The following is a 20,546-nucleotide window of genomic DNA, read 5'->3' on the forward strand; positions in this document are numbered from 1 at the left end:
ACTCTTTTTCAAGTGAAACTTTCTATACACATTTTCATTGAAAATTCATTCAAAGTTTCATGCATACATTGTGAACACTTATATTCATTTTGAGAATTGTTTATTTGAAGAAGAAGATCAATCCAAGATTGATATTGCTCTACAAACTTCATACAAAAACTCTTGTAAAAATTTAAAGAATATTGTTTCCTTACTATCCAGGATTGTTGGAAGTAAGTGGTGTGTTTGAAGAGGATTATTCTTCATCCACATTAGTGTTGATTGATCTTAAAGGTTTTAAGAACCTTTGATCACCCTATAGGTTAGATAGTAGGCATAGGTTTGTACAATCATTCTAACTATAGTGAAATCTCTTTCGTGTTTGAAAGGACTGGAGTACTCTCGGATTGTGAGGGGAACCAGTATATATCGTTGTGTTCTTTATCTTTCCGCTTTTACCGCTTTCATTACCATTACTAAGAAAAAGATAAAACCATCAAAAGCCTTCAAACACTTAACCAAAAATTTGTAAAGACATTCTCATAAAACCGATTAATTTTTGAAAACCTAATTCACCCCCCCCCCCCCCTTCTTAGGCATATCTGTTACTTACACAATAATGATGATTCCCAAGATATTAGCCTTAAGTGCAGCGCATAGACATATAGAGGCTTCGAGGTCAATAAGACCATTGATGAGGTTGCAACAAGGCTTAGTATCTTGTCCAATACCTACATTCACAACATTCAACACATTGGCACAAACACTCAATCTTCCTATTTGGCAAGTAGGTGACGTCGTAGGAGTTATCTTAGGCGGGGGTGTCAAATATCTTGGTGGTGGTGTGGAAGGAGAGATCATAGGGGGTGTTGCCGTAGGACTTGGCGGTGGTGTGGAAGGAGAGACTATGGGAGGTGTTGTCATAGGATTTGAAGGGGGTGCGGATGGATTTTTTGTAGGTGGTGGTGTAGTAGGACAAGGTGGTGCGATCGTCATAGTTGGTGGGAGTGTAGAAGGTTGCACGGAAGGAGGTGTAACACCCCTTTTTACCCCATAAATAATAAGCATATAATCAGAGAATAAGCATGCATATAATTAAAAAGGGCGTCACATCGACGTTTTCAAAAACTAAAAGCTTTTAAAAACCGACAACATTTATCCACAAAATACAATACACCTGGTCATTTCAAATAACACCTGACATATAATCATAATTCATCCAGAATATGCATTAACAGCGGAAAGTAATACTCGTGTGTTTCATATAAATGATACATGTCCCATACCATGATCATATCTCCATAAACAACTCATAAAATAACCATAATCATAATATTTGGCCCAAAGCCTCTCAACAACAAGTAACCAATTAAACAGGTTCACAAGTTATAACAAAATACATAAACAATTAGAACATGAGTTCAACGTCTAAGCTACCCAGTGTTACATGACCAGAGCATTGACTCGCTGCTTAATTACCAAGCAAACTCAGAAGAAGCTCCGACTAGGTCACACGCAAGCTACTAATCATCAAACCTGCATGTCGCCAAACGAGGGCAACATTAAACAGAAGGGTGAGAATACAAACCATTATGAAGAAAGTATAACGGAATACAATGGTTAAATCAATACTTCAAATAATTAATCATACTATGTATAACCATGTAGATAATAGTAATCAACCCATATTTCACATGTTATCGAGTATACAACAAGCTTGAATAGTATAATATTTCAATTCTACTATTATATTCTCAATTAAGTACACAATCATAGTTATCACACATGCACACATTTTATCAAATATATATTCAAACTTCACTCGTTTCAATTATCAAACTCATACACATATCACAACTACATCAACTTCACATACTCAATTATCGCATAATTTTAATGTGACTCAATGCAAGATATGTGACGCTATGCATGTGGTACCGAATTGTGAACCCAAAGTTTCACCGCTTTCCGATTCAATATCTAGAATCCAAGCCACGCTTCCGATCCGGACAAGACCAAAGCCCACCCAAAATGTAAACATATAGTCTACCGCTTCTGATTCACTCTAGAATCTAAGCCCGCTTGTGTTTCAAAGCAAATCCACCTATGTTTCAAGGCACACTATGATATGAATGTATGTACAATGTCACAAATATATGCAATTAAGATCATCTCTACCATCTTAAATTTCCGCATATCACAATAATTCAACCCTATGAATTATCCACCAATTGTACACAACATTCACAACACACACATCATTCACATACAAGAGGTCAATTAATCAATTACGATTCACACAATCCAATTAACACTAGTAACCACACTATCTCATGTTAATTCTCATTTTGCCAATTATACCTGAACACACACTTTCAACATCAAGCAATTAATCATTAGAATTAATATTAACCAACTACTCACAGAGAATCAATATTAGCACAACATCATTGGCATGGAAATATATATTTCTCAACATACATATTCAAGACAAAACACAATTACGGACAAATCCTCAAAATACCGTAATTTACCGACCAATCGAATAATTGATCTAATTCCAAATTTATTCTAATCAATTGAACTCATTGAAATTAGTTCAACTATTAATTAAGTTAACTAATTAATAATTATATTACATTAGTTCCAAGTTTCTAATTCATTTTCTATTCTAAACCAATATTTAATATAAAAGATATTCAAATTAAAACTATTTCAGTCGGTCCGTAAATATCACATTTTCAACAAATTAACACCACCATGTTAATCTACTAATTAAACTTAGCTATCGCGTAAATTTTCATCAAATTCCGGACAACTAATTATACCGCTTAATTTGACTATTTCGATCAAACGGACTATTAGAATCTTATAATATTTATTTCCATTACAATATAGCATCCTTATATAATCTCCTTTAATCAAAATGGAAACAGGCATAGAAAGAAAGAATATGCTAGTTTATTCTCCATTTAAAATGCACTACAGTAAGTACCATGGAACAATATGGAACATGAGATACATGTTATAGTATATGAACACACTACATTTTCAATTTCTATTTCTATTTATGAAGCGCTACAGTGTAAGTGAACCTACAATGTCACTGTATATGAACATGTTAATACCATATAACTTAATGCCCACTACAGTAAAGGAATGTATTACATAAAGCAAGTGGTGTTAGTTTTTCTTTTATTTGACTAAGGTTTATGTGGTTTCACGTTTTTTTTTCAATTGGCCAAAAGTAATTCTACAACAGTATTGTGGCTCACATTACTAATTGGCCAAGAGAAAGCATCAGTAGCCAAGTAATGAATGAAAGAAGCAACGAAATGGAACGCGACACGTTTCTAGCCCGGCATAGCAAAACTGCCGTCGGTCATCAACACTTGGTGGTGACGTCATTCGGTCTCTAACCTTTACTTCATTTCCATTTCATTTTCATAAGTATATGAACACATGAGTATTCGTTTCCAGTATTAATTTTTGGTTTAAACTCCCAATTTTTCTACAGATTTCAATATACTAAACAGAAATTAAAACACATTTTTTTTTATAAGATTCAACTATGAACAAATATAAATATGTTAATCTACCAATTGTCCCATTATACTAACCCACAATGATTAGGGATTCTCCCCTTTACCTCTTGATTTCTCCTCCAAAACCCTAGCTCCTCTTCTTGTTCCTCTCCTCCACTTCTATTCTTTAAACCAGAAAATGAAAAATGATGCTTCTCCCCCTTATTTCCTCTCTTACTATCTTTATTTATTATATTGGGCTTCAAATGAATAACACCTCCTAATTGCTTATAACCCCAACAAATAGGCCCAATTGATAAAATAGAGTAGTCAAATAAATAATTATGCTCCAACAAATAATATTATTACCCTAAATATTATTTCCCGATTAATCCAATTAACTCCGACTTTATCTCAATTAAATAAAATTCCAATAATAATATTATTTCTAATATTATTTCTAATATTATTTCTAATATTATTTCTCTACATATTCCACGTTATTAATTCTTCGATTAACCAATTAAATTCCAACTTCACTTAATAATCCGAACACGTTTCTCAACAACACCGACGATCCAATTAATTATCAAACTTCGTCCAAATTAAGTAAATAAATCTTTATTTAATTTAATTAGCCAAATAATAAAATTCGGGCTGTTACAGGAGGTACCATAGGTGGTGGTGTCATGAGATGGGGTGGTGGTGTCATGAGATGGGGTGGTGGTGTCATTTGACTTGGTGGGAGTTTTGATGGAGGAGGTGGTGTTTTGGGATGAGTTGGTGGTGTCTTAGGATTTGGAGTGGAAGAGACAAGGGTTGAAGCAAAAATAAGATTAATGCAGAGAATTATAATGGACGCAATAGTATTGTTTGATTTCATTGTGCAGTTATGAGAGAAACTGTTGATTGCAATTTTAAATGAGAAATGTATTTAGTTGATGAATAATTTGGAGAAGTAAGGTCCAATATTTATAAGAAAAGATTTTGTTGTAGGTACAAATTTTTTTGTTAGATAAGATACTATAATTTGTATTATTTAGAGAATTAATTTCTAACTAACTATCCTTTAATTCATCTTGCCTAACTATGAAAGAAATATTTGACTTTGAGCGAATTGAAGTTATGTCTTTCACGGCTACAAGCATAGTATGATGTAATTTTAAGGGACTCAAACGATACAATAAATAGTTCATTTTTGAAGAAGAAGAATAAAAAACAAACAAAATAAATTAATTTAGTTCAACTTGCTTTGAATTGAATTGATATATTTTCTTACTAGTTGCTCTTGCAAATAAATACAATAAGAATCTTTGTAAAACGCCATGCAAGAATAAAAAAAAGTTGACATTTTACATCGGAAACTTTTGAATCACCTCAATAGTTAAAAACATTTAACTTATAAGAAGTGGCAGTTAATTCTTTAAAAAACTATAGTTTGACTTTTATTAATAAATATGTAATAGAAAGATAAGGATACAACAAATTAATACAAGAAAGTAGTCAAATTTAACAAATGTTAATACAAGAACCTAAAATAAATAACGAATTGCAAAATAAATATCCTAACATATTCCATTATATCAATTCAATCCATAATTAAGATATAATTTTAAACTATTCGACCGAAACATTTAATTTGCAACATTCTCTTTTTATATAATTCACTTTAGCAAAATTTAAATCAACTAAATGATAGCTAACATAAAATATATTTGATTTCATTAATATAATTTTTCCTATATCTTCATATAAACAAACGTAATAAAGAAATTGCACCTTAGAAGAAAAACAATCACTTAAAGAAAATGTTGACACAATCCTCAATTCTATTGAATAAAAACATACATAAGTTGTCAAAGAAAAAAACAATCAATCTACTAGGTGTCATAAACAATGTGAAAGGCAAGGTCCATGAAAGAGTCATCTGTAAAATGTAGAACAAAACAGAAGGAAATATATGTCATAAAATAAATTATTGTAAAAATGATATGCCAGTGCGTTTCCATTTTTATTTTACTAAATTAATTCTTTATTAGGTATGTGTCCTATTATTGCTAATCTTCCATCATATTGTATACATTTCGTTACATTTTGTAAAAAAAAAATTCTTTTTTGCACTCATAAACAGTTATAAACCAACAACTTCTTCTGTATAATATAAATCACACACATTTCAATATGCTCTTTATTTTATTTGAAGTTCACTCATATGATTTTTATTTTTGATATTTATTTTAGTTCGATTTTCAAAGTCTTAAAGATATCAATTCTAAAAAAATAGAAGCATTGAAATCGTAAAACTTGTTCTATATTATTCTAAATCATAATTTACTTTCTGTTAACGACTAGTAGAAAAATGCAATATTTACACACAATCGTTGACTATCAGCGCAAGCCACCTGATATGTAATGTAGTTTGGGAAATTGTGAGTTTGGTTAAGCATTGTTAAAGTGTTGAATGTTACACACCAATTTTTACATAATATAATTTCTATATACCGAACTTTTTACGAAAGGTCAAGAGTACGTCGTTAGATTAAAATAAAGGCAAATGGAAACTCTAGCATGAGGTTACCGGCCGCGAAAGCGTGTAAAAATAAAAAGGTAAATTAATCATCAACATAAAACAACTACACAAAAATAATTTTCCATTTAATTTCAATTTTTATCATGTTTCTACAATTTACTTACTTATTCTTATATATTTATTTATATTTAACCACGTTATTCATCAAGTTAAACTTTGTAATTTTTCCTATTGATGAAACCGGATATTTATTTCCATTCTTCTTCATGTCTTTAGCATAATAATGTCAAAACAACTTACCGAACCTTACCTTCATTATATAATAGTATATTATGACGATTTAGGGTTAGTTCCTTTGTCCTAATTTCTAAAATAACTTTCAAAGTGTATTTCCATATTTAATCATACTAAATTATAATCCTACAACTTCTTCCATCAAAACTTCCCGCCAAAACTCTCTTTTAATTAATTCACTAATAAATCTATTAAATATTATTATTCTTAATTCTTAATTAATTAATTATATCATATATTAATATAATTCACTAACTAAAAAAAAAAAACCAACCCACCGCTCACCTCTCAAATAAATAATCATACTAAATAAATAACCCCACTAACTCATATACTCACTTTATGACACATATTTCAAATTAACTAATCAAATAAATACATCAACTTCTTCACAATCCCACTAACTCATTTATTCACTTCCCATTATCCCATTTATCAATATTTTTACTTATTATTAATAAATATGTAAGTAATCTTATAAATAAAAAATTAATCTTCACTTTTCAAGTTACTCTCACGACTATTACAATTAATTATTTCACTTCCTTTCATTCACTTTTTTCATTGTTTCACTTCCTTTTCCAATATGCTTTCGTACTTACTGATAATTGTTTGTTGTATTATTGTTGTTTTTATGTATCAGGGTCATCATCTATTAGCTTCACCATCGAGTGACCTTGAAAGAGTAATTAAACGTAAAAATGAGGTAATTTGAAGTTTTTTTTTTCAATTTGCTTTTATGTATTTGCTAATGATTGTATGTTGCATTTTTGTTGTTTTTAGGTGTATTAAGGTCATCATCTTTTAACTCTAACATGGAGTTACTTTAAAAGAATAATTAAACGAGAAAATGAGGTAATTTAAAGATTTTTTTGTCTGAAGTATTTATATTAGAGTGTTAAGCATTATTTCTGTTTTGAGATCATCTTTCAAGTAATAACTATCACCAACTTTAAGTTAGCGGTGATTCAAAAAGATTGTAATAAAAAAGTATATGATACAATTACAAAAGAGAATCACAAGATGCCAGCAAGGTTGACTCTTTCAACATGTGAGACATGTTTTTTAACACTTAAAAATGTTTTTATTAACTTTTACGATAAATATTCACAAAATATGTTTGGTATTTATGTGGCCAATTTTATGTTTAGGCTAGATTTTGTTTTATTATATATATTAAATCAAATGAAGCAAATTACAATAGGTCTGCACTCTTCTCTATTCTACTGTTATTTAAGCATAAAATATTATTGGGATAAAAATATTGTTGAAGAAATTGGCCATATAATCTCTATTATATTGTTCTTTCTCTTATATTATTTTTATCTTTTTTATTCACATTTTAGGTAGTGGTGAAGCATCACAAAAAGCATTATTAAAATAAAAGATGAGATCATGAATAGAAGTATCTCATTTTCTAAATTTATGGATTTTATCTCTTTTTTTCATAAAAAATATTTAGTTTATATAATAATTTAGAGGTTAACAAAATGCATGCAAAAATTATATTATTTATTGTTTTTACAAATCTTATTTTCTTATCATCTAATGTTATATAGTTTTAGTTTTTGCTACTTTTATACTTTTTTCAATTAAATGCTTTCCATTTTATCTATTGTCTATTATACTATAACACGACTTAGAATCGTCTCAATTTTTTAAAGACAAATTAATCTTAGTTTAATCATAATCTAATAAATAGAGGTTTTCAAAAATAAATTTTTATGTTAATTTTTTTTTATATTTAAAATATTTTTTATTTTTTTCTAAATCATATTAAAAAGTATTTAAAATATTTTTATTTTTTCATAAAATACTAACTGTTAAATTATTAATATTTTTATAACAAAAATATTCAATATGAAATGCTTAAATAATATTTTTAAACATATAGATATTATTAATAATAATTCGATAAAATTAACCATGCATCGCACGGGTAGATGACTAGTTTTTCATATAAAACCATTAGTTTTGGAGTTGAATTTATTGAATGATGCATAGCTAAACGAATGTAACAGTTTTGCTCAAGGGTCTAGATTAACAAATGAAACGGAAGAAATAATGCATGTGAATATAGGATGTTTCAATTATTGAATTTTAAAAAACTTATTAAAAATATTATAAGCTCTTTAAAAAAGTTGTCAAAACGCTTTAACTAAACTTATGTCAGTTGGGAGTATATACATTATTCTAATTCCTTTCATGGAGTAATAACACTAGTGTTTAATAGGAATAAGAAAAATATAACTCAAGAATGGCTTTAAGGTAATAAAAATATCTCATAAAGATCATACAAAATAAACACTTTAGAAATATCATAATATTATTAATAGATAATGAAGTCATTGAAATGCATAAACTATATGTCAATGAAAAATCTACTTCTTCATCATCTTTGACATCCAACAACTATCGACAAAGACAGCGTCTTCCATCGATATAATAATTAAACACAATAATACAAATATATATTTTAGTATTAATATAATGAACAGTTTTTATTTAGTAGAACTTATTTCGTTAATATAATATAATATAATAGGAATAGTCCATTGGTGATGGCGTGCATAAGCCATCATATCGATCATGCATTTTATTGGTCTTAACGGCTGCATTTGAAATTTGTAGGCATTTGACGCCCACATCGGTTCAAGATTAATTGCAAGGGAATGTTAAGATCAATAATGATGATTCCCAAGATATTAGCCTTAAGTGCAGCGCATAGACATATAGAGGCTTCGAGATCAATAAGACCATTGATGAGGTTGCAACAAGGCTTAGTATCTTGTCCAATCCCTACGTTCACAACATTCAACACATTGGCACAAACACTCAATCTTCCTATTTGACAAGTAGGTGACGTCGTAGGAGTTATCTTAGGCGGGGGTGTCAAATATCTTGGTGATGGTGTGGAAGGAGAGATCATAGGGGGTGTTGCCGTAGGACTTGGCGGTGGTGTGGAAGGAGAGACTATGGGAGGTGTTGTCATAGGATTTGAAGGGGGTGCGGATGAATTTTTTGTAGGTGGTGGTGTAGTAGGACAAGGTGGTGCGATCGTCATAGTTGGTGGGGGTGTAGAAGGTTGCACGGAAGGAGGTACCATAGGTGGTGGTGTCATGAGATGGGGGTGGTGGTGTCATTTGACTTGGTGGGAGTTTTGATGGAGGAGGTGGTGTTTTGGGATGAGTTGGTGGTGTCTTAGGATTTGGAGTGGAAGAGACAAGGGTTGAAGCAAAAATAAGATTAATGCAGGGAATTATGATGGACGCAATAGTATTGTTTGATTTCATTGTGCAGTTACGAGAGAAACTGTTGATTGCAATTTTAAATGAGAAATGTATTTAGTTGATGAATAATTTGGAGAAGAAAGGTCCAATATTTATAGGCAAAGATTTTGTTGTAGGTACAACTTTTTTTGTTAGATAAGATATTATAATTTATATTATTAAGAGAATTAATTTCTAACTAACTATCCTTTAATTCATCTTGCCTAACAATGAAAGAAATATTTGACTTTGAGCGAATTGAAGTTATGTCTTTCTTGGCTACAAGCGTAGTATGTTGTCATTTTAAGGGACTCAAACTATACAAAAAATAATTCATTTTTGAAGAACAAGAATAAAAAACAAACAAAATAAATTAATTTAGTTCAACTTGCTTTGAATTGAATTGATATATTTTCTTACTAGTTGCTCTTGCAAATAAATACAATAAGAATCATTGTAAAACACCATACAAGAATAAAAAAAAAGTTGACATTTTACATCGGTAACTTTTGAATCACCTCAATAGTTAAAAACATTTAACTTATAAGAAGTGGCAGTTAATTCTTTAAAAAAAATACAGTTTGACTTTTATTAATAAAAATGTAATAGAAAGATAAGGATACAACAAATTGATTCAAGAAAGTAGACAAATTTAACAAATGTTAATACAAGAACCTAAAATAAATGACGAATTGCAAAATAAATATCCTAACATATTCCATTATATCAATTCAATCCATAATTAAGATATAATTTTAAACTATTCGACCGAAACATTTAATTTGCAACATTCTCTTTAGCAAATTTTAAATCAACTAAATGATAGCTAACATAAAATATATTTGATTTCATTAATATACTTTTTCCTATATCTTCATATAAACGTAATTAATAAATTGCACCTTAGAAGAAAAACAATCACTTAAAGAAAATGTTGACACAATCCTCAATTCTATTGAATAAAAACATACATAAGTTGTCAAAGAAAAAAATAATCAATCTACTAGGTGTCATAAACAATGTGAAAGGCAAGTTCCATGAAAGAGTCATCTGTAAAATGTAGAACGAAACAGAAGGAAATATATGTCATAAAACAAATTATTGTAAAAATGATATGCCAGTGGGTTTACATTTTTATTTTACTAAGTTAATTCTGTATTAGGTATGTGTCCTATTATTGCTAATCTTCCATCATATTGTATACATTTCGTTACATTTTGTAAAAAAATTCTTTTTTGCACTCATAAACAGTTATAAACCAACAACTTCTTCTGTATAATATAAATCACACACATTTCAATATGCTCTTTATTTTATTTGAAGTTCACTCATATGATTTTTATTTTTGATATTTATTTTAGTTCGATTTTCAAAGTCTTAAAGATATCAATTCTAAAAAAATAGAAGCATTGAAATCATAAAACTTGTTCTATATTATTCTAAATCATAATTTACTTTCTGTTAACGACTAGTAGAAAAATGCAATATTTACACACAATCGTTGACTATCAGCGCAAGCCACCTGATATGTAATGTAGTTTGGGAAATTGTGAGTTTGGTTAAGCATTGTTAAAGTGTTGAATGTTACACACCAATTTTTACATAATATAATTTATATATACCGAACTTTTTACGAAAGGTCAATAGTACGTCGTTAGATTAAAATAAAGACAAATGGAAACTCTAGCATGAGGTTACCGATCGCGAAAGCGTGTAAAAATAAAAAGGTAAATTAATCATCAATATAAAACAACTACACAAAAATAGTTTTCCATTTAATTTCAATTTTTATATCATGTTTCTACAATTTACTTACTTATTCTTATATATTTATTTATATTTAACCACGTTATTCATAAAGTTAAACTTTGTAATTTTTCCTATTGATGAAACCGGATATTTATTTCCATTCTTCTTCATACCTTTGGCATAATAATGTCAAAACTACTTACCGAACCTTACCTTCATTATATACAATATATTATGACGATTTAGGGTTAGTTCCTTTGTCCTAATTTCTAAAATAACTTTCTAAGTGTATTTCCATATTTAATTTTTTATATAAAACCATAAGTTTTGGAGTTGAACTTATTGAATGATTCATAGCTAAACGAATGTAACAGTTTTGCTCAAGGGTCTAGATTAACAAATGAAACGGAAGAAATAATGCTCTGATTCTCATAATTTCTGTAAACTTTGTTTTGCTGGAGTCTTTCAATACTCTTTACATTAATAAATCCTCATGACTGAAGTGAAATTGGAGAGTATGATGACATCTAATAATATAGTGATCTTCATGTCCAAAAAGTAATATAGTAAAACTGTAATATTAAAAAAAAATGGTGGTACAAGATTCTCCAAAAATAAATATATTTTAACATTTTTATTTATAACAGATTTAGACCTTTGACAATGGTACAATTTCTTTGGATTCTGCATGTGGAACTCAATTAAGTGCTTTAGAAGCCACCTTCATTTAAAAAAAAACTAATTATTAAAAAAACACATTTCATATAGAAAAAAATTATAAGTGTAGGTGACTTCTCTTAAGAGAGCAATCAACAATAAAAATGCAAATAACCATGTTTAAAAAAATAATTATCCAAAAAATCAGGTTTGGAGAAAAATTACCTAGGTAAACAGGTTTGGGAAGTGCCCTACACATAGGAGCCACCTCCCATGGCGCCATAGTACAATTTGATGGTCATATGCGCCACCTAAGGTGGCGCCTTAGTTCATGGTGGTTTTTATAAGCCACCTCAGGTGGCGCCAATGTTGCAAGAATATTTTTGTTTTGTTTTTTTTTAAATATTTTTTTAAAAAAACCTACTAAATAAATAATTAGAATTGCGGGAATATATATTAATGATATAAGACGATGCATTACAACTGGAAATACGGGAAAAACATTACAGATACGGGAATATATTTTTAAAAAATATTAAAATTATTCTAATCTTGACCCTTATGACTGTCAGTTCCGCAAGAAGGCGCTGTTCGAATTCGTTGGGAAGGTGGTCGATGACCCCTTAGTCCTTGGATGTTATCTTTGTGTTTGGGTAGGTGGGTCTCGGATTAGCCCCTCCATGCGCTCGATGGGCATGTAGTCTTCAATCTTACTGTCAAAGAGTCGGGTCCCCGTGCCCTCAAAGTTTTGTCGTGGTGGTGGGGTCGCCACGTATGGTTGGTAAAATCCAGCGCTTGAATTGGCTTGGAAAAAAGGCATTGTTTGTTGGGGGTGGGGTGTAGCCATATTGTTGTTGTGATTGTTAGGAGCTATGGTAAAGTGATGATTGCGTGATCATTGGCTCGTTTGGGTCGTATTCATCATCTGGGCTCATGTCGGGGCTGGGTTGCCTAGTGGAGGGGCCCGCGTCGTAGTGCTGTTAGGTGAAGCCCCATGAGTGATGTTGGATGGGTTTCCTAATGGAGGGGCCCGCGTCGTGGTGTTGTTGGGTGAAGCCCCAGGACTGTTGTTGGATGAGTTGATTTTGTTAGGGCGTTTGATACTCTTCACGGTAAGGGTGTTCGGAGGTTTGATGGTGTTGGTACTGTGTTTGGTGAAAGCTATGTTGGCTTGGTTGGCTTGGTTGACAATGTTGGCGTTGTTGGCGTTGTCGGCGTTGTCGACTCTGTTGGCGTTGTTGGGGTGGTTGTTGGTTTTATTATTTTTGGCGGGGTTCGTGTAAGTAGTAAGGGTCAGACACATACATTTCAGGGTTTGTGACTGATCTATACCAATTCACGTATTTTTCAATTGGATACGTCAGGAGTTGGGCAACGGGGAATTGGAGCAGATAGCGGCGACACTGCTTTCACATCTCACAACATTCAGGTGCGAATGGTTTTCAATCTTGGTGATTCACTCTTTTCAGATGCCAACAACCCAAATCAGTGGGGGGATTCGGGGTCGGTTGATGCATGCCAAATTGGAGTCTCACATGGTCAGCATAGTGCATCTCCACAATATCGAACCTTATGATAGGTGTCACCGCAGTCCAAACTTTTGGTCACGGGCATTGGGCTCATGTTGGAGCCCCAAGTATGGTCTCTGTAACACCCTGGATTTCCGCTAATCCCGCGGGGCTTCTGGCCTACCAAGCATGTCACCAGCTTAATCAATACTTCCCCTAGTCCGCTTATCGGCTGCCTAGGAAATATTGTTTTTTCCTCCCGCAAGAATCGAACCACGTACCTAGGGTTTAAGTACGTATTCATAGCAATTCCTGCTACCAATTGAGCTAGTTATAATACATATATACGCATCATAAAAACGTTTAGTGGTAATACATCATGAGCTCGAAGGTGATCCAATAGTTGCCGATACAATATAATATTCCCCCTCGAATTCATGTTGTAATTTAACCGAGGACCACAAAACCTAAAACAAAACAAAAAAAGCAAACATGTTATTTCATATTTTTTTCTAAAAGAGAGTTAGCAAATTGAAAAAGACTTACCTTGTTGCATAAGGGAACGTGTAGTTGTCCCTCCATGCAGGGGATAGTGTTGGCATTCTCCACCAACCCCATACTTGTAGAAGGAACGTGCATCCATAGAATGTGCATTTGTCGTCGTATGCATTCTTACAGAGAGATTAATATAACATGACCAAAACAGCAGACCCCCAACTATACTTTCTAATTTTGCTGATGCTATCAAATAGACTTAAATAAAAAAAGTTTACAGTGTTACCTATCGACTCTGGAAATAAGAGGTTACCAAATAATAACATGATATAAACCTTAGTTTTAAGGAAAATTTGCTCCTCGGTTGAGTTGTCGTCCAAATTAAGTTCGTCATAATAATCTCTAAGGGAAGCTAGAATGATACCCTGGCCTCTTGAACCTTGATCCATCACAATCAGGTCCTTTCCCAACAACTTCTCACATAGTTCATTTGCATGTTGAACACTTCCATTAACAATCTTCCCATCAATGGGCAAACCAAGCAACATATAGACATCCTCCAGAGTTATTGTACACTCACCTATTGGAAGATCAAGCGTGTGGGCTTCAGGCCTCCATCACTCTTGTAACGCAAGTATGAATTTTCGGTCGATGGTGTTGTTGTCAATTTTGATGACATGTCCGAAGCCACATGCTTGTAGATACGGAATAATCCTCTCGTCAGGTTCAACATAGGTGTGAGAACGACAACGGAATCGCTGGACATCCTAAAAAGCACATATAAATAGATTAATATGGAGATCATATAAGTGAGAATTCTAGTAACTCATGCTTGATGTTGTACCGGATGTTATGACATCCACAATTAAACAACACAATATGTTAAAACAGAAACACATAAAAACAATAAAGAACACACAAAATCGTTTACCCAGTTCGGTTCAAACAACCTACTCTAGGGGCTACCAAGTCAGGGAGGGAATCCAATATAAGCTGAATTAATTCGGAGTTAAACTCTCCCGTTTACAACTCCTCACTTAAAACTTACCCAATGAAATTCCAATCTATTCCTAGACCTGAGTATCTCCACTCACTCCCCCTTAATCACAGCAGTGATTACAAACAAACATTAAACAAATTCAGAGAGAAGACACACTTCAAAAACACACATTGATCTGATTAAAAGATTCAATCAAGAGACACACACTCGTGCTTAAAAGCTTAGAGTGACAATTAACACACACAACCTATTCCAATATAATCATCAAAAGACAATTGATTGGAGTACAAGAGACGGCTACAGAACTACGGTTCTTCACAATTAAAAATATTCTCTCTGCGTTTCAAATTAGAATTGTAGTCTTCTTATATGCAGCTCTTGGGCCTTGGGATTTTCATGAATCAAATTAGGGTTAACCAAGTTAACCTAATTTACACGCCATCTGGTTGTTACAAAATGTGTTGTCAGCGAAATCTTCTAGACGAAATATTCAGCACACAGTAAAAGGTTTCCTAAATTGTAGATTGAGAGAAATCAGGAAACACAATAATAAAATATAACAGCCTCTGCTGTCAGACAAGGATTTCATGACATCGGTCATGACATTCACTAACAAAACATGTATTAGCTAACACAAATGCAACCTGCATTACACAATATAAATCATGTCATGACATCAGTCAAGGTATTAAACACTCAGGTATGTTTTATCATAAATGCAGCCAACATGAAAACATCTACAATAAGTATAGATGTTTAGAAGAAAATAAGTATGAACTTACAAATTTCTCCAGGTTCGCCCTAGTTCCTCTATGCTTTTCACCCAAGGTTAGAAGTTGAGCCATTTTTAAGAACTCTGAAACTTGATGCGAAATTGAAAAGTATAAGTGTTTGTGAAGATGATAGATGAAATGTTGATGAAAAATGAGTTTTCTATCAGAGTATTTATAGAGAGGATGGTTGATGCTCATGTCTATTGCATGACAACCAAGTGGCGAGAATGCATGTGATACATATATTAAAGTAAGAAAATAGGGTTCACATGCATTCAGATGTATAAAGTTATAAAATAGGGGTCACATGCAATAGACTAGGCGTGCATGCATACAGTGTTTTGTGCAGGGCTAAGTGTAGTTTGCATAATAGACTAGGCGCATGCATAAAGTTATAAAATAGGGATGTATGCATGTCAGGATAGTCTGCATGGTGTAGGTATAGGTCACATGCATGTATGGTAGATTGCATGTTGCAGGTAGGTCACATGCATAAGAATAGGCCAATTAGGGTTTTCACGTGGGGACCACTTTTTATACATATGCGCCACCCCAGGTGGCGCCTTCGTCTAAAAATTAGGGCACAAATGCAAATATGCGCCACCCCAGGTGGCGCCTTCCTGTGAAAATTAGGGCACAAATGCACTAATGCGCCACCCCAGGTGGCGCCTTCTTGGTGATATTTTTTGTTTGTTTTTTCTCTCCTAGGGTTTGCTATTTGAATACGTAACTCAGTATGACTGAAAATAATTAGTGTACAGTATGCGCAACTTAGTATGGCTGTGTCTGGTCAAGTCGACTGTGCAACAATGTCATGCATACCTCAAATCAACTGTACACGTCTGTGACGATACATGCATGCATCTCATCAACTTTTTCCGCATGTGAGTATACAGTAAGCAGATTTCAAATAATATTGTTTTAGGGTTCTTACAGAGGAAAGGTGGTGTGACTGTGGAAAGTTTCAAGCATTTCGCATGCCTTGCTCTCATGTCATACCAGCATGTTTGTATGCGCACCAAGATCCCTTAGCACTATTATATCCCATTTACAAGGCAGAGACCTTGCTCGGAGTGTACAACAATGCATTTCAAGTGATGGCAAGGGAGGATTATTGGCCTGCGTATGAGGGGGACGTGGTTTGGCATAATGACAACATGCAGCGAAAGAAAAGAGGTCGACCCAACAGCACACGCATCAGAACCAAAATGGATGATCATGAGAAAATGGTAAGAAAGTGTGGAATATGTCGTCAAGTCAGGCACAATAAAAATACTTGTCCTAATCATGGAGCAACCTCCACTAACAATTAATTGTATGTATTTGTAGTTGTATTTGTACTACTTATGTATTTATATTTGTATTTTTATTATCTTTTATTAAATCAACTAGTATTTCATGTCTTTCTACTATCTTTTATTAAATCAACTAGTTATGTATTTGTACTATCTTTAATTAAATCAACTACTCATGTATTTGTCTTGTAGTGAAGTTGTCTTCATGTCCCATACTGTCAGTCTGTATTTTGAACAGTCAAATATGCATGCTTTCGTCTAGTCCCGTCATGTCAGGCGTTGATCAGTGTGCTTGTATTTATCATACAAGTTAGGCGTTCCTATAAACAGTACGCAACAGTACTCCATTTCTACCCACTACTATTATAAATTAGGGGTTTCTAGGGTTAAATTTATACATAGAAACACAAACACCAAACAAAAACACAACATTGCCTCGCATTAGGCCAGATGGATGTCATCGAACAACAGATCCCCCGCCCCGGAGATCAACATGGCGTCTTGAACCTGAACCGGAGTATCGTAGAAGGAACGGGCATGTCATATTCTCTCCCATCAAACCTCTCATGCCGGTTATGTTTTGGAATATCTCTTCCATCGAGCAACTCAAGAGGACTCTCATGTCTTTTTTAGAGGGGGAATATGAATCCGGCGAACAAATCAGAAGCATCAAGAGGCTTAAAACAAGGGTCGTTGCTGTGACCGGAGAAACGAAATAGTTCTGGAATAAGGTGGAATACGACATTGATTGCATTCAAATGATGCATGGACCAAATGACATTATTCTAACCATTGTAATTTCTTAGATGTTTTAGTTTTTTAATTTTCTGTTAGTGACTTTCAATGTACCTTTTAATTAATTAATGAATGTTTTCTATCAATATCCTTTTTTCCGTGACAACAACCCGGTTAAATTCATGGAGTGAATGTTCCAAAATTTCATTTTAATCGGCGATTTCACTGCAGAGAAAAACACAAGACCATCTCTCTTAAAAATCGGCAAGTCAGCCATGGCAGCAAAAATGGAAGAAAATGTGAGAAATGGATGAGAAAATGAAAAATATCCTAACACATAGGAGCCACCCCATATGGATCCTATGTACAACATTTGTACATAGGCGGCACTCAGGTAAAACCCTAATTTCCCCTTAAACCTTGGCGCCACCTGGGGTGGCGCATACATGTTACAAATTGTTCCTTGGCGCCATGGCGGGTGGCGCCTATGTGTAGGGCTCCCCCCAAACCTGGTTACCCAGGTAATTTTTCCCAAAACATGGTTTTTTGGGTAATTTTTTTTAACTTGGTTATTTGCATTTTTTTCACCAATCAACACTCTCAGTATTTGTTTTATGGATATAAATGTTATTTTAGAGAATGTGATATTAAAATTCATATTTCTTTTATTTGTTTCAAGTTTTAATAAATATTTTTTGGATATTTTTTATTTTTAGAAATATGATTCTGGGGAACTTTTATCCAAGTCAACCTTGTGCTTTCTTGCAAATGGGGCGTAGACTTTATTTGAAGAAAAAATATTTATTGATAGGCTTAGCTCATATTGAAGGTAGAAAAAATATAAGAAAGGAGAGTTTGAATTGGGTTTTCAAAACTTTGTCCTTAAAAAAAATTTGCTTAGATAAACATTAACTCATGCAAGAAATAAAAAGATGACACTTTCAATTTATCTAGGTTCCCCTTAGAAAAGGTTATTCTTGTCCACCTGCCAAGGTGATTTTGCCTTAGAAAAGGACTTAATCCACTAATCATATAAATGATTTCAATTGCACGGGTCAACTGCCGGTGACTAACAATAAAACATTGATCAACCCTGTTAGTTATCTCTTAGAATTCTGAACCAACTGGTCCCCTAAGAGATATAACGATCAATGACGTCTTTAAGAATTCTGACCCAACTGATCCCCTAAAGAATATTTTCCCAAATACGTTGATCAACCATTTAGTGATCCCTTAAGAATTCTGACCCATTTGATCTCTTAAGAGAGATAACGATCAACGACTCCTTTAAGAATTTTGACCCAACTGGTCCCTTAAAGAAGATTTCCCATGATGACCATCGGTCACCGTCTTCTTGAGTATACAGACTAAGAATAGTCACTCAAGGAACAATCAATAAAAATTGATTAACAGTTGTGTTTATAAAAGTTCTTCAAAAAGCAAATTACACAAAAGTTTAAAGTACATGCAACACAAAAGTGTTGAGCAAGATATGAGCAACAACTCCTTGCTTTTATAAGATTCTACAAATATGTTTATGATAAAAATTGAATTACATCTTATAGTAATCTTCTCTTCTTTTTATTGTCCGTCTGATTCAGCTTCTTGTTCTTCAATGATTGAGCTTCGACTTCTTCGCATTGTTATAGCATTGCAGCTTTAGAATTTGCGACATACATCCTTTTTAGCTTTTGGAATTTGCACTTACAGCATCTTCGGCTTATATAGTACCAATCCTTAGCTTTGGCTTCTTGCAGTGGCAACCATCGCCTTTGGTTGTTCACTTCCCAGTGAGCAAGCAGCTCTTTTCTTGCAGTCTTGATCTTCATTTATAGTCTTTAGAAAAAGAGACATTGAGAGGATAAAAAAGTCTTTTCTTCAAAACCAACGGTTACTTTCCAACAGATATAAGTGTAGATATTGGATATAGGAACATGTTACTTCCTTAACCTTGTAGCTTGCAGCTTTGATGTGATGGCATGGGAGATAGCTTTTGAATAGTACGAACGTCTTGATATTTGTGATTTGTTGAGCAGACCGTTATACTAAATCTTCATGAGAAGGTTTCTTGATCTTATCTTCAAATGATGTACTTCTGATTCTGAAATAGTAAGCTTGGAAGAGATCATTTTCTTTTCTTTGTTCTTCTGATGATGTATCTGATAAGTAGTTCAAAAACTACTTTGTTGGGATAGCATAAAAACATCAGAACTTAATAGGAGCATAACTTTGTCTTTCAGAAATAATGACAACAGCCTTTCTGAAGTACGACGCAGATCTTCCTAGATCAAATCTGTAACTGAAGAGATCATATGATAATGGGAAAACACGAGCAATACAAGCTATAGTGTTTAAGTCCTTTCATATTAGCACATTGTCTTTAGATAATAGTGCAACAACATATCTGAGGATCACGTGTAGATATCTGAACAAGAGTCATCAACTACAATGTATTTTAGATTGAATCCTTATCAGCTAATCTTTGACTATGTCTTCAGAGTAATGAGCAACATCTCTTCAGACGAATATATCTTTGACATTTGATCTTGACGTGACAACTTGTTTCTGATATAGACATTGATTCTGATATGGAGCAGTGACATCTTGGTAGACTTTGTTTCTTCTGGGGATGCTTGAGACTTTTGAAGCAACGGCTTGTTGAGAAGTGTTATGGAGATCTTCTTTCTGATTCTTTCGGCATTCCATCTAACTATAGAAATTAAAGAGAGTAGTCTTTC

The 20,546-nt window shown here is 32.9% G+C and overlaps 1 protein-coding gene across 1 annotated transcript; it reads right to left on the minus strand.

Annotated features, from left to right (window-relative positions):
* Positions 1–8,932: 8,932 nt before the first annotated feature.
* LOC131605455 (putative lipid-binding protein AIR1B) lies at positions 8,933–9,448 on the minus strand. The gene has a single exon (XM_058877806.1). It carries the CDS (start codon positions 9,446–9,448, stop codon positions 8,933–8,935), a length of 516 nt encoding a protein of 171 aa, XP_058733789.1.
* Positions 9,449–20,546: the final 11,098 nt, after the last annotated feature.

Source organism: Vicia villosa, linkage group LG5 (genome assembly GCF_029867415.1).
Source record: "Vicia villosa cultivar HV-30 ecotype Madison, WI linkage group LG5, Vvil1.0, whole genome shotgun sequence".
Classification (NCBI taxonomy): Eukaryota; Viridiplantae; Streptophyta; class Magnoliopsida; order Fabales; family Fabaceae; genus Vicia; species Vicia villosa.

Bases quoted from the DNA above. Each gene is read 5' to 3' on its own strand.
- LOC131605455 (XM_058877806.1), bottom strand. From the start codon at position 9,448: ATGACACCACCACCTATGGTACCTCCTTCCGTGCAACCTTCTACACCC.